We start from the raw sequence: 27885 nt of genomic DNA on the forward strand, positions 1-27885 counted from the left end.
AACCTGTGCAGGGTTCCCAGCTTTTCCTCTTTTAGACCAGGGTCTGTGTCTATTCTCAATGTCTTTTTTCTGAACATTTGGTCAGAGTGTGCTGGTTCTCTTGATGGTCTGATCTTTGGTGGGAAAGCTCTTCCTGTCTGCATCTAGCTGGCCATCTTGGCTCCTCTGAAAACCATGGTAATATTTTCGAATGGATTCTCTAACTAATTTCCCTGCTTCCGGATGTCCTAGTATATTAGCTATGGATCTCTCAGTACCTGCAGGTCACAGGGTAACAGAGACTATGGCAGAGTCATCTAGGCCTCCTGGAGCATAGGACATGGAGCAGTAGAGACCAAATTTCAAGCTCTGGCTGGAAGGAGAGATCTCCATCTACGTTCTTGATCTCTGCAGTTCTCATCATTGTTACCCATTTGATTCGACCAGGTTGTTACTTTCTTCTCTACCAGCAAATGCTGTACTCTCTTCATTAATCCCTGTACTAACATGGTCTCTTAAGAAATGAGCAGGCACTTAATAAATGTTTGTTGAGTCAATGAAGAAATTCTCCCTACTGTGGCAACATCAGGATACTCCTCCTTTTTTCTGTTCTCATACACTTATAGTCAGAACAATTTTGTGTCTTACAAGTGAAACAGGTATCAGGCCATATAGGAAGACATGCAGTGGGAGAGTGAACAATGATGTAACAAGATTTGGGTGAACAAGGCCGGGCACAGTGGCTCACGCCTGTAATTCCAGCACTTTGGGAGGCCGAGGCAGGTGGATCATGAGGTCATGAGTTTGAGACCAGTCTGGCCAACATGGTGAAACCCAGTCTCTACTAAAGATACAAAAAATTAGCCAGGCATGGTGGCAGGCACCTGGGCCTGTAATCCTAGCTACTTGGTAGGCTGAGGTAGGAGAACTGCTTGAACTCAGGAGGTGGAGGTTGCAGTGAGCTGAGATCGCGCCACTGCACTCCAGCCTGGGTGGCAGGGCGAGAATCTATCTAAAAAAAAAAAAAAAAAAAAAAAAAAAAAAAAAAAAAATTGAGTGAACAAAAGAGATTGCTGAGGGAGGGATGACTATATGACATTTTGTGCCTAAACCCTGGTGTAATTTTAACTATAAAATTTTGAAAGCTCAATGAAGCTAGGTATAATAATATGAAAGCTAGAAAGAGTTTTTGATTTAGCAAAAGGTGAGATAATAATACTTTTGGTGCACCTTGTTCTTTTGTTCTAGGAAACCACTGGAAAGGACATATGAAAAAGTAAAGCAGAGATTATGTGAAAAAGCAAGATTTGAAAAAGAAATCTTTGATACACTATGACTCCAAGTAATGAAACTGCTCTCTGTAAGAATGAAAACCATTGTTTTTCTAAGTGTGAACTTGGGTTGCACTAATGTTGAAAACTGTTTCTTGACTGTGTAAGTGTATGTGTGTGTGTGTGTTCCTGTTCATAGATGATAAGCAGCAGTTTTATTGAGATATGTTATGAAGCTGTACTATTTGGGGGCTCAGATGACAAGTGTGGGGTAAGGAATTCCTGCTACTGGTGGAACCCAGCACCTCAAGGCACTTTGAGGACAAGTGGCTTTTTCAAGATCTGAAGGCAGCACCCTTGACAAGCAAGGGTTTTAGCCATCAAGTAAATAGGGCTTCTTCAAAGAGCCTCATGGACAGTGGATAAAATAAAGGACACCGAGAGTCGCCTACTACGGAAACAAGAGGGAAGCCCGACAGGAGAATCCTGGGCAGAAAAGCACCATCAGTTTTAATGCCGCTGCTCTGGCCCTGGGAACTAACAACCTGGACGTCCACTCAAGAGACCTAATCTGAAAGTTGGTAATTTCAAAGACGACAGGTGGATAAATTTACAATGACGGGAAGAAACCAGCGTAAAAAAGCTGAGAATACTCAAAGTCAGAATGCCTCTCCCTCTAAAGATGATCACAGTTCCACATCAACAATGGAACAAGGCTTGATGGAGAACGAGCGCCTCCTGATGACAGAATCACTCTTCAAGGAATGGATAATAACAAACTTCGGTGAGTTAAAAGAACATGTTGCAGCCCAACGTAAAGAAACTAGGAACTTTGAAAAAAGGTTTGATGAAATCCTATTGAGAATAGACAACTTAGAGCGGAGTATGAGTGAATTAATGGAACTGAAGAATACAATACAGGAACTCTGAGAAGTATGCACAGGTTTAAACACTCGAATTGTTCAAGCAGAAGAAGGGATATCAGAGGTCAAAGTCCAACTTAATGAAATAAAACGTGAAGAAAAGATTAGAGAAAAAAGGATAAAAAGGAATGAGCAAAGTCTCCAAGAAATGTGGGACTATGTGAAAAGACCAAATTTACGTTTGATAGGTGTACCTGAATGCGACGGAGAGAATGAATCCAAGCTGGAAAATACCCTTCAGGATATTATTCAGGAAAATTTTCCTAAACTAGCAAAGCAGGTCAACATTCAACCCCAGGTAATACAGAGAACACCACAAAGATATTCCTCAAGAAGAGCAACCCCAAGGCACATAATCGTTAGATTCACCAGGGTTGAAACGAAGGAGAGGATACTAAGGGCAGCCAGAGAGAAAGGTCAGATTACCCACAAAGGCAAGCCTATCAGACTTACAGCAGATCTCTCGGCAGAAACTCCACAGGCCAGAAGAGAGTGGGGGCCAATATTCAACATCCTCAAAGAACAGAACCTTCAGCCCAGAATTTCATATCCAGCCAAACTAAGCTTCACAACTGAAGGAAAAATAAAATCTTTTATGAACAAGCAAGAACTCAGAGATTTTATTACCACCAGGCCTGCTTTACAAGAGCTTCTGAAAGAAGCATTACACACAGAAAGAAACAACCAGTATTAGCCTTTCTAAAAATACAACAAAAAGTAAAGAGCACCAACATAAAGAAGAATTTACACCAACAAATGGATAAAACAGCCAGTCAACATCAAATGGCAGTAACCCTAAATTTAAATTGACTGAATTCCCAATGAAAAGACACAGCCAAAACCCAACGGCATGTTACATCCAGACCTGTTTCACATGCAAGGATACACAAAGACTCAAAACAAAGGGATGGAGAAAGATTTACCAACCAAATGGAGAGCAAAAATAAATAATAAATAAATAAAAAGTAGGAGTTGCAATTCTTGTATCGGATAAAATAGATTTTAAAGCAACAAAGATATAGTGGTAAAAGGATCAATGCAACAACAAGAGCTAACGATCCTAATACCCAGATAGGAGACTTAGATTCAATGAGACAGAAAATTAATAAGGATATCAAGGACTCGAACTCAGATCCAGAACAAGTAAACTTAATAAATATTTATAGAGCTCTCCACTTCAAATACACAAAATATACATTCTTGTCAATACCACATCACACCTACCCATTAGTTTAAATGAAACATTGATTGGCCATTATTAATACCCAATTTTTTTCAAAATAGAGCAATATTTCCATTTACTCTCCCTCTTTCTCTTCCTCTTTCTTCCTCTCCTTTACTTATTATTTTTTTTTCTTTCCTTCTCTCAAAAAAAAAAAAAAAAGAAATCAACTTGTAAACCTCTAGATCCAGGTCGGCAATGTCTCTTTCATTGCTTGATTTCCTTTCTTCCCTTCCCTCCCTCCCTCGCCGCTTCCTCCCTTCCTTCCTTCCTTCATCCCTTCCTTCCTCCCTACCGTCCTTATTCCCTTCCTTCCTGCCTTCCTCCCCCCCACCAAAAAAAAAAATAAAAATAAATAAATAAAAATAATAAAAGACACCAGAAAAGGTTTGTTGTGATGGACTAGTGGGTGAGGATGTATAGTCATTTCTTTAGAGATTCCCAGAAATACTTGAAGGGACAGGACAACTGCAAGAAAGGCTGGATCTTTTTCAGGTGGACACATTGGTGATCCACGGCTAAATTTTCCAAGACGGCCTGCCTTCTTAGGGCCTCACAGTATTCTTGTTTTATTTGCTTTCTTTTTTCTTTGATATATTTAAAAAATACTAAAAAATAATATCTAGGTGTCAATAGTCACACCACCTTTAATGTCACATTTGTCACATTTGTTCTCAATGTTTCTGTTAATAAAGAAAATATGACAGGGATAGCTAAAATCCCTTTGAACCACCAATCTCAGGTTCAATCCTATTCCTCTTTGGAAGCAACCACTATTATGAGCTCAATATGTATTTAATAATCTCAAAAAGTAATGTCATATATATGTGAACCCTTAAGCAATATGGTAAGTTTAATTTTTTTTGCTTTAATTTACATGTGTCATCTTTTTATGTAATTTTGTATCTGTAAACATCATTTTGCATCTGGCTTGTTTCATTCAACACTATGGTTAGAGGTCTTTTCCTTGATTATATGTACATAAAAACATATACAACAGTTACATTAACACATATACTATATGTTAATTCATTTTGAACTGTTTAATTTAGTTTTGATTTTTTATTATTAATAATAGTGTCACAACATTCTTATATATGTCTTCCTGTATAAATATGTAAGACTTTTCTCTAGAGTTGCTACCCAGAAGTAGAATTTATGAGCTATGTACATATTTACTTTAATACTAATGAATTTGTTCAGAGAATGAGAGTTTCTACTTGAGCAAACAGCCCAATAAATACTTGATCTTGACAGGCTTTAAAATTTTTATCTTTTGAGAAAAGTAGGGTCTCATGTGTATTCTTATTAACTCATTTAATTTATTTTCTTTTTCTTACTGATTGTGGAATTTTATGTTTTCAATACTGATAACATTGATTTTATGCATGTTGCAAGTATTTTCTCTCAGACTGCCTCTTGTCTTTTAGCCTTGTATATAGTACATTTTGTCAATAAGAAGTTTTGCATTTTTTTTGGTGAATATTTATGTTTGGTGCTTTCTGAGTCTTTTAAAGGAAAGCTTCCCTATCTGAGAGCATACGTCTATTCTCCTACATTTATTTTGAAGTAGTGATGGAGTTTATGTTTAGATATTTAATATGCCTGGAACTTCATTTTTTTTTTTTTTTTTTTTGAGATGGAGTCTTTCTCTGTCACGAGACTGGAGTGCAGTGGCACAATCGCAGCTCACTGCAGCCTCCCCACCCCAGGTTCAAGCTATCCTCCTACCTCAGCCTCCCAAGTAGCTGGGACTACAGGTGTGCGCCACCACGCCTGGCTAATTTTGTATTTTTAGTAGAGACGGGGTTTCACCATGTTGGCCAAGAAGATCTCGATCTCTTGACCTTGTGATCTTCCTGCCTTGGCCTCCCAAAGTGCTGGAATTACAGGCATGAGCCACTGTGCCTGGCTTTATTATTATTATCATTATTTTTAATATAAAGATACTTAATTGTTTCAAGACAATTTGTTGGATTCTCCATCTGTTATGAGTTCAGCATTGTCTTTAGTAGGGTTTGTCTCTAGGCTCTTAATTCTATCATGCTGATTTATTTAGTCCTGTGCCAACATTACATATGTTCAGTCATTATACCTAATTAAATGACTTTATAGTCAAATATAATGCCTAGGATGAGCCTTCTCTTCTGAGAACTTTACGTTTAGAATGTGTTATTTTTTTCTTGGACCTTTTCACTTCCATATGAATTGTAGAATTGGCTTGTCAAGATCCATGAAAAATCCTGCTGGGAATTTTAATTCAAATTTTATTAAGTTTAAAATTTACTTAAGGGAGAACTGACATTTTTATATTACTGAATTTTCCTATCTTTGAATATGGCTTATCTCTCCATTTGTTTAGGTTTTATTATTATTTTTTGTTTGAGATGGAGTCTCGCTCTGTCTCCCAGGCTGGAGTGCAGTAATGTGATCTTGGCTCACTGCAACCTTCATCTCCCAGGTTCAAGCGATTCTTCTACCTCAGCCTCCCAAGTAGGTGGGATTACAGGTGCCCGCCACCACACCCAGCTGCTTTTTGTATTTTTAGTAGAGACGGGTTTTGCCATGTTGGCCAGCCTGGTCTTGAACTCCTAACCTCAGGTGATCTGCCCACCTTGGCCTCCCAAAGTGCTGGGATTATGGGTGTGAGCCACTGCGTCCAGCTAGGTCTTATTTTTTATTTATTTTTTTAAAGATCTGTATTGTCAATAAAAACTGGAGGCAAATTGGAACTGAGAAACATTTTCCTTTTCTTTTTTTAGGTTGCAGTGATTACAAGCAAGTCCTGTCTTCAGAAGAACTGGCTCACTCAATAAGAGACATAGCAGGAGTTTAAGGGGCATAATCTATACAGTGAGTTTGCCGATTATTCTCATTGGTGGAAAAATAATTCTCCATCATAATTACATATTGGCAAGGGTCACTACACATTTGTATGACAGTGAAACAGCAAAATGACCAACATAAACTCTTTTTTTGTTTAAGGGACCTTTACCTATTCCTCCACGTAGACTAGGACAATTTTAGAGCACTGAGATAACATGAAAAACAGCAATCATGCAGTTTTTGGAACTAACTGTGCAACTAAGGGGAAGTATGTAAACAACTAATTATGTTGTGTTAAAGATTTACGGGAGCATCATGACCTGACCAAGGACAAAGACATTCTCAACCTCCTCTGACTCCTCTCGCCGACACCCAGATGTCTGTATTCCTCAGTCACCTCTTGTTTCTAACTCCTGAGCATAGTTTCCCCATATCTGCTTCCCATTAAAACCTTCCAGCCAGCCTGAAAGACTTTAGATGGATGGTACTTTAGCATGCTAGTTCTCCATCTTCTCGGTTTGCTGGCTGTCTAATTTAATCTGCTTTTCTTTCTTTCTTTCTTTCTTTCTTTCTTTCTTTCTTTCTTTCTTTCTTTCTTTCTTTCTTTCTTTCTTTCTTTCTTTTTCTTTCTTTCACTTGCTCTGTTGCTCAGGCTGGAGTGCAATGGTGTGACCTTGACTCATTGCAACCTCAGCCTCCTGAGTAGCTGAGATTCCAGGTGTGTGCCAGCATACCCACCTAATTTTTGTATTTTTAATAGAGATGGAGTTTCACCATATTGGTCAGGCTGGTCTCAAACACTTGAGCTCGTGATCCACCTACCTTGGCCTCTCAAAGTGCTAGGATTACAGGCGTGAGCCACTGCGCCTGCCTTAATCTGCTTTTCATCCCACAAACCCTTGTGTCTCATGTCTGGCTTTTCAGCAGCAAGCAACCAAACCTGGGTTTGGTTACTTACATTTGTATGTATCAATATTGTAAAAATCAGCACTAAACTTGTTTCCATTAGGAAGCCAGCAATATAAAGCATATGAACTGAAGCCTTTATTTTAGGTTCCAGTGCTAAATGGAACTGCTATTCAATTTGAGAACATATAAGGCTAGCTGTCCCTCCCTCCCTCCCTTCCTCGGAACCTCTTTCCCTTTTCCTCTCCCTCCCTCGCTTCTGGTTTTCCTTCCTTCTTTTCACCTGCTGCCATCCTCAGTTTATCTCATGATACAAAGTTTTTTTCTGACTGTCATGTGTAACATCAAATGCTCAGGCAAAATGGATGATTTGGCTAGGCTAACAAAGTGTTCATTTTGCAGTATTTCCATTTTTTTAGTGGATTTTCTTATGATTTTGAGGAAATTTTGCTGTCTCTCTACATTTGTTTTGTTCTTTGTATTGTTAGTGCTTTTCCTTTTCTTTAATTTTGTTGATTATTTTAAAATACTTTTAATTTCATTATTTTTTACCTAATAAAATTAGGACATTTTATTATTGTGTCCTACTTTTGGGATTTTTCCTTTTTTTAAATATCATCGTGAGCTCAATGTTTCATTCATCTATTGTTATTAATGAATACTTTCTATTGAAACCATTTACCCTAATAATTTCTCTCTAAATGCTATTTTGGCTGTATCCTTAGTGTTTTGATAAGTAATGATTTTATACTGGCTGATTACATCCCCATAGCAGGCCTGTGCATGCTGTACTTGTTCCTTTTGCCTGAAGCACACTCCCCTTTCTAGACCATCTTGCTTTAGTCTGTTACTTTTATTGTCTACATGAATTTATCTGCCTGACATTTACTATATGGATACTTGCTCTTATTTGCCTGTTTTATCTCAACATCTAAACTCCTGAAGTACAAGGGCTTTGTCTTGCTCATGGCTGTATTTCCAATGCTTAGGATAATTCCTGGCCTAGAATAGGCCAATATACATTTGTTGAATACATGTATTTGTTAAATGCATTAATATCTTTGAAGACTTTTTTTTCTTTTAATGTTTGACTTGTTAAATGCTGTTAGGTTGCTTATTTTAGTCTTCTTCAGATTGCTCTATCTAGTTATATTTCTCTGGGCTGGAATTCTCCAATTTGTTGGGGCTCGTGAGGTATCACTCACATGGTGCTGGATTTCCTCATAGATTTCTTTTCCTCATAGATAACTTTTAGTAGTTTCTTATTCCTTGGGGGCTATCTTTTGCAGATATTCTCTGATATAAATACCCTGGCTTATGGATCCCTTCTTGGTGGCTATTGTCCTAACAGATCCCAGCTGTTTTGACTTGGAATATTATGCACACTGCATGGGTAGCACACCTCCAGAAGGGCTCTGCACCCCGGACAGATCTAACTCTGGACCTGTGTGGGTGACTCTGTTTTTATGCCTGGGGCAGATGGGTGAAGATATTTTGGCTCCTCTGCATGGGGTGACAGTGTATTTTCTGTTACTGGCTTTACTCAGAGAGGCCTAATTTCCGTTTTCTGCATGTTGGATCCGAAGGCTTTGGCTGTCATCTGGGAGCAGGTGTTGAAACCCTACCTTTGTTCCCAAGGCAAAGCTGCCACCTCTATTTCTTCATCCCCTTACCGTTCCTGCCAAGAGCTTAACTTTAGCTTCTTCTTAAAATGTGTTCCTATATTCAATTTCTGCTCCTTGGAAATCATTCTCATCCCCCTTTTCATGCTTAAGCTTGGCTGTATATTTTTCACTTAAAAGTATTGCCAGCTAACACTTTTTAAACTTTCCTTTTAAATTCAGGGCACATGCGCAAGTTTGTAACATAGGTAAGCTTGTGTCATGGGGGTTTGTTGCACAGATCATTTTGCTACCCAGATATTAAGCCTAGTTATTTTTCCTGATCCTCTCCTCCTCCCACCCTCCACCCTCTGACCGGCCCCATTGTTTATTTGTCCCCTCTGTGTGTCCATGTGTTCTCATCATTTAGCTGCCACTTATAAGTGGGAGCAGTATCTGGTTTCCTGTTCCTGCATTAGTTTGCTAAGGATAATGGCCTAAAGTTCCATCTGTTCCTGCAAAGGACATGATCTCATTCTTTTTTGGCCGTGTAGCATTCACAGTGTATATGTACCACATTTTCTTTCTTCAGACCATTGATGGGTATTTAGGTTGATTCCATGTATTTGCTATAGTGAATATTTCTGTAATGAACATATCCATGCACATGTCTTTATGATAGAACGATTTATATTCCTTTGAGTATATGCCCAGTAATGGGATTGGCCAGCCAACACTTAGGTATCCAAAAAGCAGGTGGCATAATCCCTACTTACTTAGGCATTTTTTTATCCTCTCTGCCGGGTATATGTATATTAGGTCTTGGATTTTTACATCTTTTTCCTGCCTATACTCTCTGATGACTTCTCTGAAAAGGACACTATGCATTCAATTTGGATTCTGGCTTGTAATTTCTAGCTTTGAGACCAATAATCCCTTCTCCTGACCTCAGGTGGGCGTTGGTCCCTGTTCCCAATTATAGGGCCTGTGCCCAAACATGGGCACATGGATTTTGCAGCCTCATCCCTGGGTCTGAGCCACTGTCTCTGTATTTTCATTTGTGTAGTGAGAAGATTTAGCTGATTGGCCTCTTTGCTCAGGCTTCAGAAAGATGTGTGGATGAGGACTTTGGAGAGACACTGGCTAATTCTGTGTTAATAGCTCTGATTCTCCTTCCTCAAATACTAATGCCTTTGTCCTAACATTACTGAAATTAGTAAAATGTTGTTATTATGAAAACTATATCCAGAGCGTGTTTAGATGGAACTAGCAGGGAGTAATAAGCATGTTTGCAATCTGTTAGAATAAGCCAGGTGTCTGTCATGTTTAAAATTTGGAAAATTTTACCTACTATCTGGATTTAGTGAGATGCTTTGGCAACTCTAGATCTGAATTCTTGCATGAAGAGGTTGGCTGGAGCTGGGCAGCAGCTACCCTCTTCAGACTATACATGTCCTCCTAGTTTTACACAGTTCCCAGGAGACTCACCTTGCCTCACTCATTTACTTACCTACCTGGGCTCTTTTGGTATCTGCATTTTTAACCTTGACAGAAACTTTGGGTTTTAATATTAATGTGATTTAATTTCAGCCTGAGGAATTCCAGCAATGTTGGGTTTGCTTAAATCATTTGTAACTGAGATATGAGAACCAGATTTGCACTTTGGAAACTAGGACATAGTGTGAAAGGTGGTTTTACAAATTCTATATTAAATATCGTTATTGTCAGCGCTTGATCTGGTTTAAATATTGAGTCACTGTTGATATGTGTTACCTGGGAAGTTGAGTTTAGAACTAAAATAATGGGAAATGCTACAGTTATGACTTAAAAAGGTTGCCTTGCAGTTCTAATCTTGAGGACTTTGGGTAATGTGGAAGCAAATGAATATGAGAAATATGAGGCACTTAGAAATAGAAACAGCTAAGATAAGAAAAGTCTCCACATATGACCAGCTGAGAAGGAAAGTACTTACTTGTGGTTCTCTGCGAAATTACTGAAAAATAAGCAAACAGAAATCCATTTAATTTTTCTTAAATAGAAAACACATAGTATTATTATAATATATATATTAGTATTATATATTTTGCTGGTGTCTGTGAGTTGGGCAATGAAGGAGGCCTTCCAGACCACCCTATAGATTATTTGGTTCTAGGTTAGTTTTATCATGCAAAGCTAGATGTAAGATTAAGCAGTGACGATGTAATGATGAAGTCCAAGGTGGAGTTTCTTTAAAGGCCCTCTCCATTTACTGGACCTGAACAGCTTCGGGCATAGTGTTAGGAAAAGACCACTGGATCTTTGCACTACAATGTTTGAAAGAACACTGACGGTCTCTCTGCATTCGTCATTTCGAATTTCACCTCTCTCTCTCTTTCTCCGCCTCTCTCTCCCTTTCTCTGCCTCTCTCTCCACCCCCTCCAAATTCTGCCTACCTGTTATTTCATAATATTGTTCAGTTTATTGTTGATGAATGCTAGCTTAGACCCTCTTTTAATTAGTATTAAAAAAAACTGTAGGGCAAGCAGGGTAATAAGGAAATAAGAGAAGAATGAGAAATTCAAATCACTTGGACAGAAGTGAAATGAAGGGGACCACAGAGAACCAAAGTAGAAAAAGAGATGGAATACTTACTTATGGGTGCCATGCATGGACCTAAAAACCAAATTAGAGATCAGTGAAGATTTCTTCGAAAAAAATAAGGTTCCCTCTAAGGAGGTACATTTGTGTAGGGGGAGAATCTTGGACACAGCTCTGGGTCCAAATTATGATTCTATGATTATGTATTCTTGAGTAACTATTTGGCTCAGTTCCTTATCTCTTACAGAGGGGTTAGTGGAGTTATTCTAAGGATTAAATGAGATAATGTAATTAAAGTACCCATATAGTTCTATAGGGGGCACAAAGTAAATATATGTTTGAAATTATGTAAATATAACTTCCTTCTCAGGGAGAAGCCAGATGAGCAGAAGGCAGAGGAAACTGGAAGCTCTGAGTCAGGTAGCTGCACACAGAGTTGGAAATGAGCAGGGTGGGGACAGGTCTCTAAGCCTTGCAGGAAGCAATAAGAACAACAGAAAGCAGTAGAAAAAGAAATTGAACTTACCACGGGGTGTTGGAGGTGGACCAGCTGAAAAACAGAGAGGTATCTTAGCAACTGTTTTTTTCTCCCATGATATTTTCCTTTCTATGTAGAGAGTTTCTTCTTGGTAGGTCTTTATAACAATAGGGAAAACGTTCCCTTTGGTGTTCATTTACTTTTAATATGAATCAGCAGAATGTGAACTTTAAAAAAATCATTAATGACTTCATGGAATATTGATGATGGGAAGTTAAGTGGTTAAAGTAGCATGCACCCCAAGCCTGGAAATCACCCTTTCCCTGGTACTGCTAAGATTTCACTGCCTTCATGCCTTGCAGGGATTCTTTCTTCTGCTTAGTACATATAGAAGGCTGCAGGAAAGGGAGATGGTTTATCTCTTCCCTTTTGCAGTGAGGAAAGAGAAAGACCTTTGAAAGAAGACTAGAGAACTCAGGTTAGACTAGACCCTGAATAGTGTTTCCTGGTAGGTTTGTCTCAATAAACCGATAAAACTTCAGTATTTAAATTTTATTGTCTTTTTTTCCTTTTGTATTTGTTATTAAAATTTTTCTTCTCTCATTTCCTCCTTTTGTCTCCATTATCTTTGAGTAGGCCCTTTAGAAACTACAAAGCACTTCAGAACTGGAAAGCTGCCCTTATTATTCTTTCTCTGCTACTTTAGAAAATTCTTCTATATTGTTATAGAGGCCATTATGACTATTTCTGGGGAAATTTTCTTACTCTTTTTCTTTTAAAAATAATAGCTGAGAATTATCAGTAGGTTGAAACCAGGAAGCATAAAAACATGCCTGAAACAACTGCTCTTATGGCAGTAGACAGATTTAGGACACTTGAGAAAAGGAACAGGCCCTCTAGACACTGTAGATCAAGGAACCTGGGGGGAGAAGGATAAATAAGGTACCTACCACTGGGTCCAGTATATTTACTAAAAATAGAAACAAACAAGAAAACACACACACACATACACACACACATTTTTTTTTTTTTCTAAGACAGTCTCTCTCTGTCACCTAGGCTGGAGGACAGTGTCGTGATCTCGGCTCACTGCAACCTCTACCTTCTGGGTTCAAGTGATTCTCCTGCCTTAGCCTCCTGAGTAGCTGGGATTATAGGTGCCTGCCACCGTGCCTGGCTATTTTTTGTATTTTTAGTAGGGACGGGGTTTCAGCATGTTGGCCAGGCTGGTCTCGAACTCCTGACCTCAGGTGATCTGCCTGCTTTGGCCTCCCAAAGTGCTGGGATTACAGGTGTGGGCCACTGCGCCTGGCTAAAAAACACCTCTATTAGTGATGTTTTCCAAAGGCAAGCAGTGAAAATGATTTTCTCAGGAACTGCTAAATCTCAATATTCAGGATTAAATATTTTTTCTTGCACTGCTGTACTGTAGCCTCTCCATAAGAACCAGATCTTCTTCTAGGAGATTATTAACCCTGTTTTAGTTACCATAACCACTTCATTCTTGCTTTTCATAATAGGTGTTGGAGGTGAGATTGTTAATTGTATTCCTTTCCCCATATTCCCCCAGTCTTTTTTCCCTCATGTCACTCTTGTTTCATTCTCTCAGCCATCTTTCTTTTATGTTCTTGTTAATTTCTTATATTCTTTTCTAGACTCTATTACATCTTTGCCTTGGGAAGTTATTCTAATGATTATTGACAAGCCACTATAATCATTATTGAAACAATGCCTATTATAAATTCCATTTTCTAAAATATAATTGGTTGCCCAGAGAGATGATTAGTGTTAATCCAAACTGCACCATTTTGTAAGCCCCGAGCTATTTTGAGGACCTTGGTCAAAGTTAAACATTCCACGGGGGTTTGGGCTGTGAGAAACATTCCACCTAACCACCTGCCCCCAAGGTGGACAAAGGCCCAACTAAAGAAATATCTTTTAGACTAGGAGAAATACCTAATGTAGATGATGGGGTGATGGATGCAGAAGACCACTATGGCATGTGTATACCTACGTAACAAACCTGCATGTTCTGCCCATGTACCCCAGAACTTAAAGTATAATAATAGAAATTAAAAAAATAAAAATTGAACATCCCTATCATACTCTGCTGGGAGAAAGTTCAAGGAACACCGTGTTCTGCCAGAATAAGGGCCGGAACCACCTCATCGTGGGGACATCTTATCAGTATCCTGCCGGGCAGCAAGCTATACTGCCCAGACCCCGCCCCCATACTTGTAAGTACCCCCAGCTGTAAGCAGTGGTGGGCACTGGCATTAGGCTGGTTCCCCAGTTCTCAAGGTCTTAGGCTGGACATAAAGCCTGCTTTTGCTGTAGAGCCACCACTCTCTCTGTGTCCTTCTTTAACCTTGGCTTCCCTCTAAAACCTAACATTTAGGATACTGGGAATGAAATCTGAGAAATATGATTTTCAGTTTCTTTAACTTAGATACTTAAAGAGTTGGAGCCCGTCTCCTTCAGACATAGTAAGAAGCAACAGAGATAAGTTGATATATACAGGCAACTTACCAATAGGTCCTGGAGTTTGCACTAAAAAGAAATTCAAATTGGCGTATTAGTATGGTTATTTGACTGGAGAGTATATTTTTCACTAATTTTATCCTAGAAATGAGGCTTTGAGAGGTAGAGCAGGGGAGAGGAAGTGATATCATTATGAGATCATTAGAGAGAATTGATCCAACAATGTTAACTATAGAAAAAAGGAAAAAGGATATTTAGTATTTACTGCAATATTTCAGCCTAAGGTGAAGGTTTTTATAGGATCCTTGCGAACCTAAGAGATACAAGGAAAAGGTGAAACTTTGTTATTAGGTATTAATATTACTTATAGTAGGGAAAGATGAAACCCTTCCTGTCAGAAAGAGTAGAAGATATTTCTTTCCAAGGGACGGTTCTTTCACTAATATCTTTATTTCTGATCAACTAATATGTTCCAGAGGTAGACATTAGAATAGGAGGTAAGAATCCAGTTTCCTCTTCTCACAGCTTCCAGCTGAGTGGAGAGTGATAGAACAGTGACTGCTGCTTTAATTAGCTTTAGAGTCTGTGAACAAAGATTCAACAAAACCTTCTCTTTTTTTTGAGACAAGGTCTTGCTCTGTCACCCAAGCTGGAGTGCTGTTGTATGATCATAGCTCACTACAGTCTCGACCTTCTGGGCTCAAGTGATCCTCCCACCTGTCTCCTGAGTAGCTAGGACTACATCTGCATGCCACCAATGCCTGGCTAATTAAAAAATTTTTTTTTGTAGAGATGGGGTCTTGCTATGTTGCTCAGGCTGGTCTTAAACTCCTTGTCTCAAGTGATCCTCTTGCCTTAGCCTCCCAAAGTGCAGGGATTACAGGTGTGAGCCCATGCCTAGCCAAAACCTTCAGTTTTTAATAAGAATTTGGCCTTCAGTTGATTTTTGAGCTCTGATCCCCTAGTGACCAGATAATATTAAAAACCTGTTATGTTATTTAGCAATACTGCTTAATAAGAATGATGCTTGATGTTAAACTGCATCTGAACTGGGAGAATTGTAAGTATGTGTTAAGAAGCCATAGCTTGGGCTTCCCTGAGTGTAGTGACCCAGGTATTTGGTCATATTTTTTACGACATCTCTGCAGGTAATGTGTATGGGGTTCTTATAGGAGATTTTAGTTCTTGGTGGACCTGTGGGGTTTCTAAGCCAGGTCAGCTCTCAACCGACAGGAGGCCAAACAGAATGGGTCCTAGGAGCTATGTGAACACCTGCATAGATCATGGCAAGTACTACTCCCACAACAGAGGGATAGCTGATAATACCCTTGCTGGCAAGCCGTGCTTCCTGCCTTAGGTCCTACTCAGTAGACTGGGACCAGATGAGACCTATGGTAATCTTGTAAGTCTGCATGGTTAGTTGAATCTAAAAAGACCACATCCTCATCCAGTGGGCATTTCAGTTAATAGTCCCTCACTTCAATGTCCCTCAGGATGAGAACTATCCAAGTTCTCACCAATAATCCCCAAACTTTTAACTCTGAGTTCTTTTCTGTGTAAAACACCTAGAAGGTGGCTTTCCAGCCTGGATACTCTTGGCTGTGAGCACTAGACAAGTTATACATTTAGCTATTATGCCAACTTAATACTTGCTTTGCCTGTTTCTACAAATACGTGACTTTGATCCTGAGGTAGAACTCTTGGGATACCTGCCCTCTCGACATAAGTTACTAAATCCTCGAATAGGTAATCACTTCAAAGTTTATTTCTTCAGTTTTTCTGTATTTTCTTCCTCCCTTTCCAGTTTTAATTTGTCACCTCTTGTACCTTTATTTTTATCTTTGTCAACTTTATTTATGTTCATTTCTCTTCTTTACTCTCTTATGTGCCAATTCACTTACTCTTTCTCCTTCCATTGTTTTCTTCCTACTTTTTTCTTTTTAAATTTTCTTCTATTTATCTCCCTTTAACCTGCACCTTCGTTCTTTAGCTGTTACTATTTGTGTTGCTCATTCTCTCGCTTTATCTCCCCAGGCCTTCACTATCCTTTAGTCTCAACAAGTTCATTTTATTCATTGTTAATAACCTGTTATAACACCCAAAAATGATAGTGGAAAGAATGAAGAGTTAGTAAAACTTCACTCTTAATTTTATTAACTAACATATCCTCTTATTTATTTATTTTTTTTGAGAAATGACTCCTGACCCTTGGTTTCCTTATTTCTAGATATGGGGATAATCACTGCCTTACCCATTGCCATTTGAATGTTGTTCAGATGAAACAATGTAATGTACACGAGCATTAGAAAAACATTAGTAAGACATTATAGGGATCACTCAAAGAATGTGACCAGGTTGCTAAAGGTTGCTGAAAATAGAGCCTAACTCTGGAGAGAACTTTTGAGGGAAATTAGAAAGGAAAGGAAACTTAAAATTTGCATTATTTTACAAAGTGAAGATAATCTAATAATGGAAAAATTATTTATGTGGAAAGCAAGGCAGGAAGGTGAGGTGCTGGGTTCTAAGTCTTTATTAAGTATTGGCGCTACAGAGCTAGATTATATGCTGAAGTGGAAACAGCTTAAGAAGGACCATCTCTAGGGGGATATTTTTTCGCTTTGCATTTCGGCTTCATGGTTAATATCTTCTTATTGCAGAACCTGGATGAGTTCAATGTGAAGGAGTAGTGGGTGGGACTATGAGGCAGCAGAAACACTTGATGCTTGAATCATTGAAATAAAAATAGATTGATGTTCTAAGTATTGTAAAGTACCAAAAGGCATTATAATTGAGAATCAGATGACTTACCAATGTTTTTTTGAGAGAGCTCTAAAAAAAAAAAAAAAAAGAGAGAGAGAGAAATCAGTAGTTATATGTATTTTTTAATGTATACTTTTTATTTATATACTATTTATATAACTCCGCCAGTAGGACTCTGCATCACTAATCTCAAGTTCAGCTGCAGTTGTGTAGCAGAAATGGTGACTTTCTGGCTGTGGCAAACTAGTACATATCAGGGACTCCTCATCTAAACATCCCTTGTGTGATGCTGAGAGGCCATTGGAAATCTACAAGGTTCATCCTCCACTTTGTAGTTTGTGTTCATTGGTGATGTGTACATTCACAGTTATTCATGACTTACTGAAATGCTAGGTAGAAGACAAATAAGAGGTTGAAGAAAATGTGAACTCCAAACCCTTGAAATCCCAACATGGAAACCAGGTAGCCATCCCTAAGATACTGAAGGAAAGAAAAATGCTCACTGGATAATCAGATGGCAAACTTACTGATAGGTCCTGTAGCTCTAGCTGTGAGAGAGAGGGAAGGAAAAGAAAAACATATCAGTATGCTTCACCACTGTGAAGGAAATCCCCATTTCCCAACACTCGCTCTAGGGAGTATCATAAATAGAAACTCTGGGAAGATCAAGCGTTGCTTGTATGGCGAGCCTCAGGCAGGCTCCCTGATGCACAACATAAGGGACATACAGGAAAAGAGGCCTCCTGCTTTCAGTGAGGGTTGAAACTCTTCAGAGGGTTGGGAAAGACTCACTCCATATTAATCTGTTATGCTTCTATTTTTCTTCTTACATTTTCTTGCCCCTTGCCCTCAATTTCCTTAGAGAAATGGTTTATTTGAAAAGGGTACCTTCCCTTGCTGATGGCTCATTATAAATATTACTAAGAGGGCTGTTTTGGTTTATATTTTTAAACATTAGCCTGTGAGATTTCTTAATACTTCATGCATGGCTTCTTTGCAAACTATGTAATACGAATGCTAGAGGAGTTGAGAAAGAGTGTTAAGAAAACATGTCACCCCTAAACCTCAGCATCACTCAGTATACGCATTAGCAAACCTGCACATGTACCCTCTGAATCTAAAATAAAAGTTGAAATTATTTTAAAAAATGCAGGGCAGATCAGGCCCCAGGATCTTGTAGATCAGACATCTGATCTACAAGGGACCAGAGTGGAAAAACAAACTTGATACTCAGGAATAGGGGCTGTGAATTGCACTGAAATACAAAAGGGAGGAAAGTGTGGTTTGACATTGACAGAATTTTCATTTTACCAGTATTGTTTCTAAAGAAACTATGAAGCAATTCAACCAGAGGGATAAGAACTACTGTGGGACTGTGGATAATCTTAGCCTGGCAGCCCCACAACCCTCCAACCAGATTAAATCGTTCAGCATCCATCTTAAATGAGAAATGTAAGTAATTAAAAAATAATAAATATAAATAATAAAAATAAAATTTTAAGTATGAATTATTTGACTTTCCCTTGTCCTAAACTCAGTGACAATTCAGGACATTGTGTCTGATGTCTTGGGCATCAGAAGGTGTCAGAAGGTTTGAATACAATTAAGAAGTATGAGTGAGAAATCCTGCAGGGGTGGAAATGGCAACAGTTAGGATGTGGAGAGGACCCCATATCTCGCAGAAGGCCAAAGAACGTCAGAGGAAACAGAAAAGGAACCACTTATAGGTCCAATAGCTCCAGCTAAAATATGGGAAAAACAAAATAGAATTAATGAGAAAGTACTGTTTGCATTAAAACTCTTTCTGGGAAAACATCACAAATGTAGACACCAGGAGCAAAATTTCCACTTCAATGAAGGAACAAATGAAGTTTATAAATGCTTCCTTCTTCACCTGGGAGGACCCCGTTACTGCTGGGATCTGATCTGCCAGCGGGAGCTGTAGGGATACACTTGTAGTCAGGCAGGGTTCCTTTCCCTTTCCTGGCAGGTGTCCTGCTTGTATCTCAAAGATTACACAGGCCATTGCCTGTCTTCCAGCTGGCTAGTTTAAACTTGCTTAGCTAGAATCTATAGCCTCATCTTCTGAAGGAGACAGTGGGAATTCCTGTCTCTGTAGTGATTTTGGCCCTTATTCAACAGAGTAACTTGGCCTGCCATATATTAATATAAGAGGGAATAGAAACTGCTAGGTAGACTTAAGACATTTATAGGTATGAGTAGTGGGCAAAAGTTTGAGGTAGTAGACCCACACACTTGTTAATAATGCAGTAACAGTCTTCTTCTTTATGACCACACCCACCCCCACACTCACATACACACATTCACACCCACCCACACACACACACCACACCACACATCTCTATACCTCATAGACTGTAAGTGATCCTCTCACCTTGGTCTCTCCAAGTGTTGGGATTACATGTATAAGCCACTGCGCCTGGCCTAGTATGTGCTTTTATGATACCTATCCAGTATCTGCTCTCAAAGTTTGACTTGATTATTTTAATAATGTTTCATTTGTATAAATACTCCAAGAGGAGTAGACACAGGGTGTGATAAACTGTGAGCTTTAATTCTCAAATCATTTTTTTAGTCCTGCCTCCGGGGCTCAAGCTCTGAACATCCCCAAAAAGGAAGGATGGAAATGTGTTAGGAAGTGAATTAAACCCTGATGAGTTTCATCTTTCTTGTCTTTGACTTTAGGGTCACACTTGGCGTGGGGAATCTGCAGGGATGGAAAAGCTGGTTAAACTTGGACCAAGTGCTCTCATCTTTCAATTTCCTTTCCTAGGGCAGAGAATTAACATTCTCTAGAGCAATGGTTCTTAAACTTTGATATGCACACAGATCATCTGGGGATTTTGTTAAAATGCAAAGACTGATTTTGTAGGTCAGGGGTGGCCAATAGGCTGAGATTTTGCATCTCTAAAACTCCAAGGTGATGTTGATGCAGGTCTTCGGACCCGCTTTAAGCATCAAGGTCATAAAGGGCAGGTAAAAATCTCAGATCAAATAAAAGTCCTTGTTTCCATTTACCATTTTTTTTCCTTTCTAAATCAGTCCTCTCACATATCCCTTACTCTCTATTCCCAACCAGTGCTTCTTCCAGAGATGTATGCTATAATTTCATTTAAAATTTTACCTTGCTACTTCTTTCAGATTTATTCTTTGCTTATAGCAAGGGATATACATCCCATACAAACATCAGTGACAGTCTGAGGACCCTTGGTCGGTGAGCTGGGACTCCCTGCATGTCACTGAAGTTTTCTTGGTGGGTGTTAAGTGGAATGGCCACCATCAAGCCTCTTTCTTTGAGTGTTACTGGGTTTTCTCACAGGGGAATCTTTCTTCCTTTCACTGGACCATTTTTTGTTCTTATCTCTCTTCCCTTTGTTGTTGAATCTTAAGATTTTGGAAAAGTTAAAGGTAATAGCATTTTCTTACAGAGGCACCCCAGTTTATTAAGATAAGAATAGGGAGTAAAAAAGGGGAAAAGAATAGACAATTTGTGAAGGAAATAAAAAAATCTAGGAATATGAATGTCTTACATAGTCTAACAGTGCAGTAAAGCAAAGCACATGAAAATTAAAGGGCAGAAGAAGAACTTTCTAATAGGTCCTGCAGTTCTGGCTAAAATACAAACGAAAATGGTGAGTTTGGAGAGAGCACAGCTCAAGGATGTTTATCTCAGGGAGTTTCAGATCAAGCATTTACGACATATTTGATTTACATGGAAAGGCAGCAAAAAGGATAGTAGGCATTTTCCTTTTTTCCTTAGGAGACTGTTAAAATCAGTTCCTTTTCTTATTCTTAGTTTTTACTATCTTCCTGCTCAAATCCTTCTAAAAGTTATAGACAACTTTCCCCGGCCCCAGAATCTTTCTCACATTTTATTAATTATTCTAGTTTGTATCATCAGAGTTTCCACTTTGCCAAATGCAAAAAGTAATCAGCCACTTAGAGGATCTTGAAATCAGCCTCACATTCCTCACACTGGTAAAAGAAAGAGATAACAGTAAAATTGCAAGTTTTTCTCCTTTCCTCCATCTTAATGCGCCTTCTCCCCGTCACCCGCCCCATTCCTCTAGTAGCAGGCACATTGTAGAAGAAAAAATCATTATACATGCTATGCATGTACCAAAGTATCACATGTATCCCATCAATTTGTACAATTATTATGTGTCAGTAAAAAATAGACTGAGTGGTAAATATGGCAGACTTACACAGAGGTTCTTTAGTTGCTTTTATACATCGAATACTACCTATAATAAAAATGGAAAAGAATAATGTTACTTAGATTTAGACCTCCAGAGGGCACAGAGATAGACAATCCCATTCCCTCCTCCCCCTCCCCAAGTGTGGTGCAAACAGTCAAAGGTTAAAGACCTGAGTCCCAGTTTTGCTATTCTCTAGCTCTGTGATTTTGAGCAGGTCACTAAATGTTTTGAATATTGATTTTCTCATCTCTAAAATAGAAGTTGTATCCCCTGTCTTACTTATATTGTGAAGTTGCAGTGAAAAATCAGGAGTAATAACAGAAGGGAAAGCTGAAAAGTTATATTAGAAATATTGTGGAAATATTCAGTTAACTATAAATGAATGAAATACTTTGGCCAAGTAGGAAGCTGCTTTATTTTACCTTTTTCTGCTTTAATTTTTCCTCTGATTTCTGCCTGTCATTTGGTAAGTTCTGAGTCTTGACAACAGAGCATTATAATGTGCACTTAATTTTTTTATTTATTAATCTGTGTTATTTTAATCTTTAAAATAACCCTATTTTCTTGTGTACCTTAGTACTTAATTAGGTCCTTTTAATCTCTGTTGCTTCTGTCTTGATAAATAACTAATAATATTTTAAGATGTTGAAAATTTTGCAGTTATTTTTCTCTTACAATAATTGAATAATTTGTTTCCTTTGTATATAATTGTTTTTTGCTTATCTGTGACTTTGCTGTTTTGGGGAGGGAAAAAGTAGCTTTCCCCAGAAATGACAGGATCTACTCTTAGCATCTGGGGAGAGATGGCAGTTTTTCTATGAGGTATTTTAGGCTATCAGTCACTGAATTATCAGTTTCTCAAGAAGGTGAAAGCACTCTTGCCACCAAATAGAGATGATTTTAAAAGGATAGCTTTCATATACTAAAGATATTTTAATATTTATGATATTAACCTATATTAAGAATAACAAGTATATTTGAATTATGCATACTTAATTTTGATTAATTGGTAAAGACTATCAGGAGATGAAAAGAATTTTAGGATACGTGTGGACTGAGCAGGAAGGAGAACCATGATCAATTACTGATGTCTGCCATAGCAAAGGCATGAACAGAAATGAAACACAGGTCATATATATATATATATACTCCATTCCTGACCCAGAGGAATATGCAATAATGAGGAGAAAGGAATTTTTTTTTTTTTTTTAAATACAGGATCTCTCTCTGTCACCCAGGCTGGAGTGCAGTGACACAATCTTGGCTCACTGCAAACTTCACCTCCTGGGTTCAAGTCATTTTTGTGCCCCAGCCTCCTGAGTAGCTGGGATTACAGGCATGCGCCACCATACCCGGCTAATTTTTGTATTTTTAGTAGAGACAGGGTTTCGCCATGTTGGCCAAGCTGGTCTCACACTCCTGACCTCAAGTGATTCGCCTGCCTCGGCCTCCCAAAGTGCTGGGATTACAGGTGTGAGCCACCATACTGGGCCAAGAAAGGAAATTCTTGAACTGAGTATTTTGTGGCCTTTCCCAGCTGAAGACAAATAAGCAGGACAGTGAAAGGTATTTACTTGTCTTATGGAGTAAAGAAGCAGATAAATAAAAACTTCCTTTCTCTCTCTCTCTCTCTCTATATATATATATGTGTGTGTGTGTGTGTGTGTGTGTATATATATATTTACCTCAAGGATCCATGAGTAAGTTTAGTTAAAAGCAGTTCCAAAAGATGGTGAGAATTATCAAACTTTGCATGGTCAGTTAACAACTAACGAAAGACAATTAAGACTAATGCCCAGCCTTTCTCCACTGAATATAGTGAGAGTTCATTCTATAGTAGCTTGTAAAATTTACTGTCAAAATTAAAAAAACTTACGGATCCTTGAGGTAAATACACACACACACACACACACACACACACACACACACACACACATCTCCTGCCAAAATACTGAATATTGTATGTTTTGGATTAAGGACAGTGTCTCTGTGGATATTCTTAATGGGAATGTCAGAGTTAGTTCTTTTAGCGAGTACCACATTTTCCATACTAGACAGAATTCCTGATTATCTTTGTGGGGATCACAAACTCAGTGTCATGAAGGGGCCCAGCAGTTCTCATGATTGTGAATCTCCTAGTTATAAGGGATAGAGATGGTGAAAATCCATGCGCTACCCAGAAGTATTCAATTCGAAATTTAAAATAATGCTGTGCTGGCCAAAGAAAACACATCTACAGGTGGCACTGGGCTAGTGCTGGCTAATGTGGGACCTCTATTTTCAGATAGGAAGAGACGAGTTAGTGAGCACCATCTATACTCCAACAGCAGTGCAGCTTGAGGTCAGCATCATAGGGTTGTGGCTTGAGTTGGGATAGGACAAGTGGATCCCTTTCTTTTCATTATTTTAAGGACAGGTATTGGTTGGATCACATTTAATTAAAACCTGTGAGTAATAAATTTGTTCCGATTGTGAGGCATATGGATTTTTTGATACCTTTTAGAAAAAATAATGAAATATGATGCACTTAAGATATATTTAATTCTATCTTTGAACAAGAAACAACTTTGCTAGTAGAAAATATGACCCTAAATGTAACCATAAATGTAATAGTCAATATGAACAATTTTGTAGGAAAAGCACATAGCTCAGGAAAAGCCCTGTCCAGCCAGGGTATCTGCTTTGGATTTTGTGTTGAGTTCCTCACTCTCTGCTCCTCATTCCTGTCACAATCTTCTCTTCATTTAGAAAATGTGCTCATTTTTTTTTTTTGGACAATCAGTTGAAATCAGTTCCAAAAGGTTTATTTAAACTTTACCTCTTTGATTTTCCTCTCTTTTCCATTTTTCCCAGCTTCCCTCACTTTTCTGTTCTATATTTTTGAGATGGAGTCTCATTCTGTCACCCAGGCTAGAGTGCAGTGGTGCCATCCCAGCTCACTGCAGCCTTCGCCTCCCAGGTTCAAGCGATTCTCCTGCCTCAGCCTCCGAGTAGCTGGGATTACAGGCTCATGCCACCACACTCAGCTAATTTTGTATTTTAAGTAGAGACAGGGTTTCACCATGTTAGCCAGGCTTGTCTGAAACTCCTGACCTCAGGTGATCCTCCTGCCTCGGCCTCCCAAAGTGCTGTGATTACAGGCATGAGCCACTGTGCCTGGCCTTGTCTCTGTTTTTTTTTTTTAAGTCAGAGTTTTGCCCTTGTTGCCCAGTCTGGAATGCAATTGTGCGATCTGGGCTAACTGCAACCTCCGCCTCCCAGGTTCAAGTGATTCCCCTGCCTCAGCCTCCAGAGTAGCTGGGATTACAAGCATGTGCCACCACGCCCAGCTGATTTTGTATTTCTTTTTTTTTAGTAAAGATGGGGTTTCTCCATGTTGATCAGGCTGGTCTCAAACTCCTGACCTCAGGTGATCCACCCACCTCAGCCTCCCAAATTGTTGAGATTACAGGTGTGAGCCACCGCACTGGGCTCTGTTCTTTTATTTGATTAATTTTCAACTGGTGAAATTAATTATGTAACTGACTTGAAATTTTAATGAGAGATTAAATAACTTGCCTATGTTCAAACAAAGAGTAAGTAGGGAGCTGGAATACAACTCCAGTTAGTCTGGCTCTAGAGTATGCATGCTTAACTGCTAGGCAATAGTTATATATAAGTTGAAAATACTTTTTAGGCCGGGCGCGGTGGCTCAAGCCTGTAATCCCAGCACTTTGGGAGGCCGAGGCAGGTGGATCACAAGGTCAACAGATCGAGACCATCCTGGACAACATGGTGAAACCCCGTCTCTACTAAAAATACAAAAAATTAGCTGGGCATGGTGGCACATGCCTGTAATCCCAGCTACTCGGGAGGCTGAGGCAGGAGAATTGCCCGAACCCAGGAGGCGGAGGTTGCGGTGAGCCGAGATCGCGCCATTGCACTCCAGCCTGGGTAACAAGAGTGAAACTCCATCTCAAAAAAAAAAAAAAAAAAAAAAAAAAAAAAAAGAAAGAAAGAAAAGAAAGAAAATACTTTTTAATTAACAAACAAATTTATTTTGAAAGTAATTTTTAGGCCGGGCTCGTTGGCTCACGCCTGTAATCCCAGCATTTTGGGAGGCTGAGGTGGGCAGATCACAAGGTCAGGAGTTTGAGACCCGCCTGGCCAAATATGGTGAAACCCCATCTCTACTTAAAAAAAAAACAACAACACACAAATACAAAAATTAGCTGGTCATGGTGATGGGCACCTGCAGTCCCATCTACTCAGGAGGCTGAAGCAGGAGAACCACTTGAACCCGGGAGGTGAAGGTTGCAGTGAACTGAGATCGAGCCACTGTACTCCAGCCTGGCTGACAGAGCAAGACTCCATCTCAAAAAAAAAAAAGAAAAAAAGAGAAAGTGAATTTTAGTAGGTTTTATTATGTTACTATAAATTCATGGAGAAATAATGTATAGTTTAGGTAAGAAGTGAGGAATAACTTTTCCCCAAGCCCACAGTCAGAGTGAACAATATAATTCCTCCCTTGAAGGTAGGCTGTGATTAGAGAGGCACATAGTCAAGGGAGGATCTGTTTGAGATGGAAGAAAATCAAACCTGTTTACACCTTACAGAGAGGCAATTAAAGGAAGGAAAATATTTAAAGATATAGAAGAGAGAAGCAATGACTTCTGAATAAATAAGGGGTGAGAGGAAGGGGTCAAAGGAAAGAATGAAAGAATTTGGTTAAGCAAGGTGAGGGGGTCTCATTGTCTTAGAGAGAGGGAAAGGTGATGAAAGTGGACATGATCCTATTGAGATGGCTAATGAAGGACAAGGTGGAGAATTATGAGTCTTAAGCCCTGACGTCTCAGGGAACAGGCAATAGTTAAGGCAGGGAGAAGTTCTCTGCCAAGTGTAGGAGCCCAACAACACTAGATTTTGAAACAAGAAGAAAAACTTACTCATGGATCCTTGAGGTAAACCTAAAGAACAACAACAATGATTCAAGTCAGTCTAGAGTTAATAGTTTCAATAATTCATCAATTTCTCGAGTCTTCCCAGAAATTATGTCCTCCCTCAGGTTACTAGACTTCCCGCTCCCCTGTGGGTAGGCCCATAAAGTTGCCACATTGCGGGTGGTCCCGTGTCTTTTCCCCCTTAGACACTATCCAGGAGTGAAAGCTTCAGGGGGATATTCAGGTTAACTGTATTTCCGATATTCTGTTTCATTCGCCACCTTTCTCCTGTCTTTTCCATTTCTCCCTCCCTGTTCCTTTCATCTTTTCAGTTTGGAATCTTTTTCCATAATGTGATAGCCTCAAGAGCCAAAGAAAGGCAGTGTTAGAAAACTTCTAATTTTATAAGAAAAGAAAACCGACATCAGGAAAGGGAAGGGCAGTGCCTGAGTATGCAAAAAATTAAAGGCAGTTTTAGCCTCCAGTTTTCTTGATTTTAAGTTCGGCACATTTTCCTTTATATTCTTTACAATTTTCTTTTCTTTCTGGAATATTCCTTTAAAACATTTTTTTTTCCATTAACATACTGACCATCTTCCCTCCCTAGCATTTTTTTCTGTTCTTTTTGTTCATGTCTAAAATGTTTCTCTTGTAAAATGATCTAAATTCTAGGGCAAGGCTTGTAGAAGTTTTAATAACACTAACTTTGGTAGTAAATGGTACAGGCTACCATCGAATGAACGCTCACTACGTTCAGTGGAGAAAGGCTGGGCATTGGTCTCATTTGTCTTACATTCGTTGTTAAATTACTACGCAAAGTTTGATAATTCTCACCATCTTTTGGACCTGTATTTAAGTAATCTATGACAGGGTTTAATAATCTTTCTTCTGCTCAACTTGTATGATTCAATGAGGCTAAATTCACAAACTAAAGTCCTGTGTTCTTGGGCCTTTTAGCCTTAGGATAAGTTTTGGTGGGAGAAGCAAAAAGGCTGATATTCTAGAAGTAGGGCTTGCCTAGAAAGAGGCAGATAAGGAGGGCGAGGTCCCTAGACAACAAGGGTTTACGGTACTGAAAGAACCAAGAACTTGCTCAATTCCCTTGTGAGTTGTGCTAAATAGCTACGTCTCTAAATGCACATCAACTCCTTAAAAGCATCAGCGTTAATCCCCGTTTGAAGAGAAGGTCAGAAAAATAATCCCTTACGATACCTTCCCCAGGGAATATCAAATCCTCTATGCCAGCTGTAGTGATTTTCTCATGGATTGTTTAGGTATCTCGTACTTTGGTGGCGTGGCCAAGGCCCAGAATGACATGTAGGATTGATGAGCAGAGAAGGTGATTCCCTTTACCTCTTCTTCTCAGCCTTTGTAACGGCTGAAACTCTTAAGGGAATTTGGAAGACCTTATACTTTTTCTGGGGGATAGGGTTTCACTCTGTTGCCCAGGTTGAAGTTCAGTGGTTCTGTCATAGCTCACTGTAACCTCTCCCTATGGGCTCAAGTGATCCTCCCACCTCAGCCTCCTGTGTAGCTAGGAGTACAGGCATGCCACCTTGCCCTACTAATTCTTTTCATTTTATTTGCAAAGACAGAGTCTTGCTATGTTGTCCAGGCTGGTCTTGAGTCCCTGGCCCCAAGGATCCTCCTACGTCTGCCTCCGAAAGTGCTGGGATTATAGGTGTAAGCCACCGTGCTTGGCCCTTAATCTTTTTTTTTTTT

At 39.1% G+C, this 27885-nt stretch overlaps 1 protein-coding gene and 1 long non-coding RNA gene across 4 annotated transcripts in view; one reads left to right on the forward strand and one right to left on the reverse strand.

Moving 5' to 3' along the window:
* LOC144582107 (uncharacterized) overlaps positions 1-27885 on the forward strand; it is a 133681-nt gene that overhangs the window by 103875 nt on the left and 1921 nt on the right. For 2 of the 3 annotated variants that reach the window (XR_013534024.1, XR_013534023.1), the window contains exons 4-5: positions 1228-1339; positions 6158-6248. This is a non-coding gene — a long non-coding RNA (uncharacterized LOC144582107). Of the gene's footprint in view, positions 1-1227; positions 1340-6157; positions 6249-6380; positions 6445-27885 lie in introns of those variants that run through there. The other variant, XR_013534025.1, reaches the window with a different exon arrangement.
* The window catches only part of TSBP1 (testis expressed basic protein 1), a 51611-nt gene that overhangs the window by 19096 nt on the left and 4630 nt on the right, over positions 1-27885 (reverse strand). The window contains 8 exon segments of the mRNA XM_054254668.2: positions 10701-10721; positions 11360-11380; positions 11832-11855; positions 14313-14333; positions 17073-17093; positions 17552-17572; positions 21251-21289; positions 26170-26190. Of these exon segments, the coding sequence (XP_054110643.2) occupies positions 10701-10721; positions 11360-11380; positions 11832-11855; positions 14313-14333; positions 17073-17093; positions 17552-17572; positions 21251-21289; positions 26170-26190 (189 nt within the window).

This window comes from Callithrix jacchus, chromosome 4 (assembly GCF_049354715.1).
Source record: "Callithrix jacchus isolate 240 chromosome 4, calJac240_pri, whole genome shotgun sequence".
Taxonomy (NCBI): domain Eukaryota; kingdom Metazoa; phylum Chordata; class Mammalia; order Primates; family Cebidae; genus Callithrix; species Callithrix jacchus.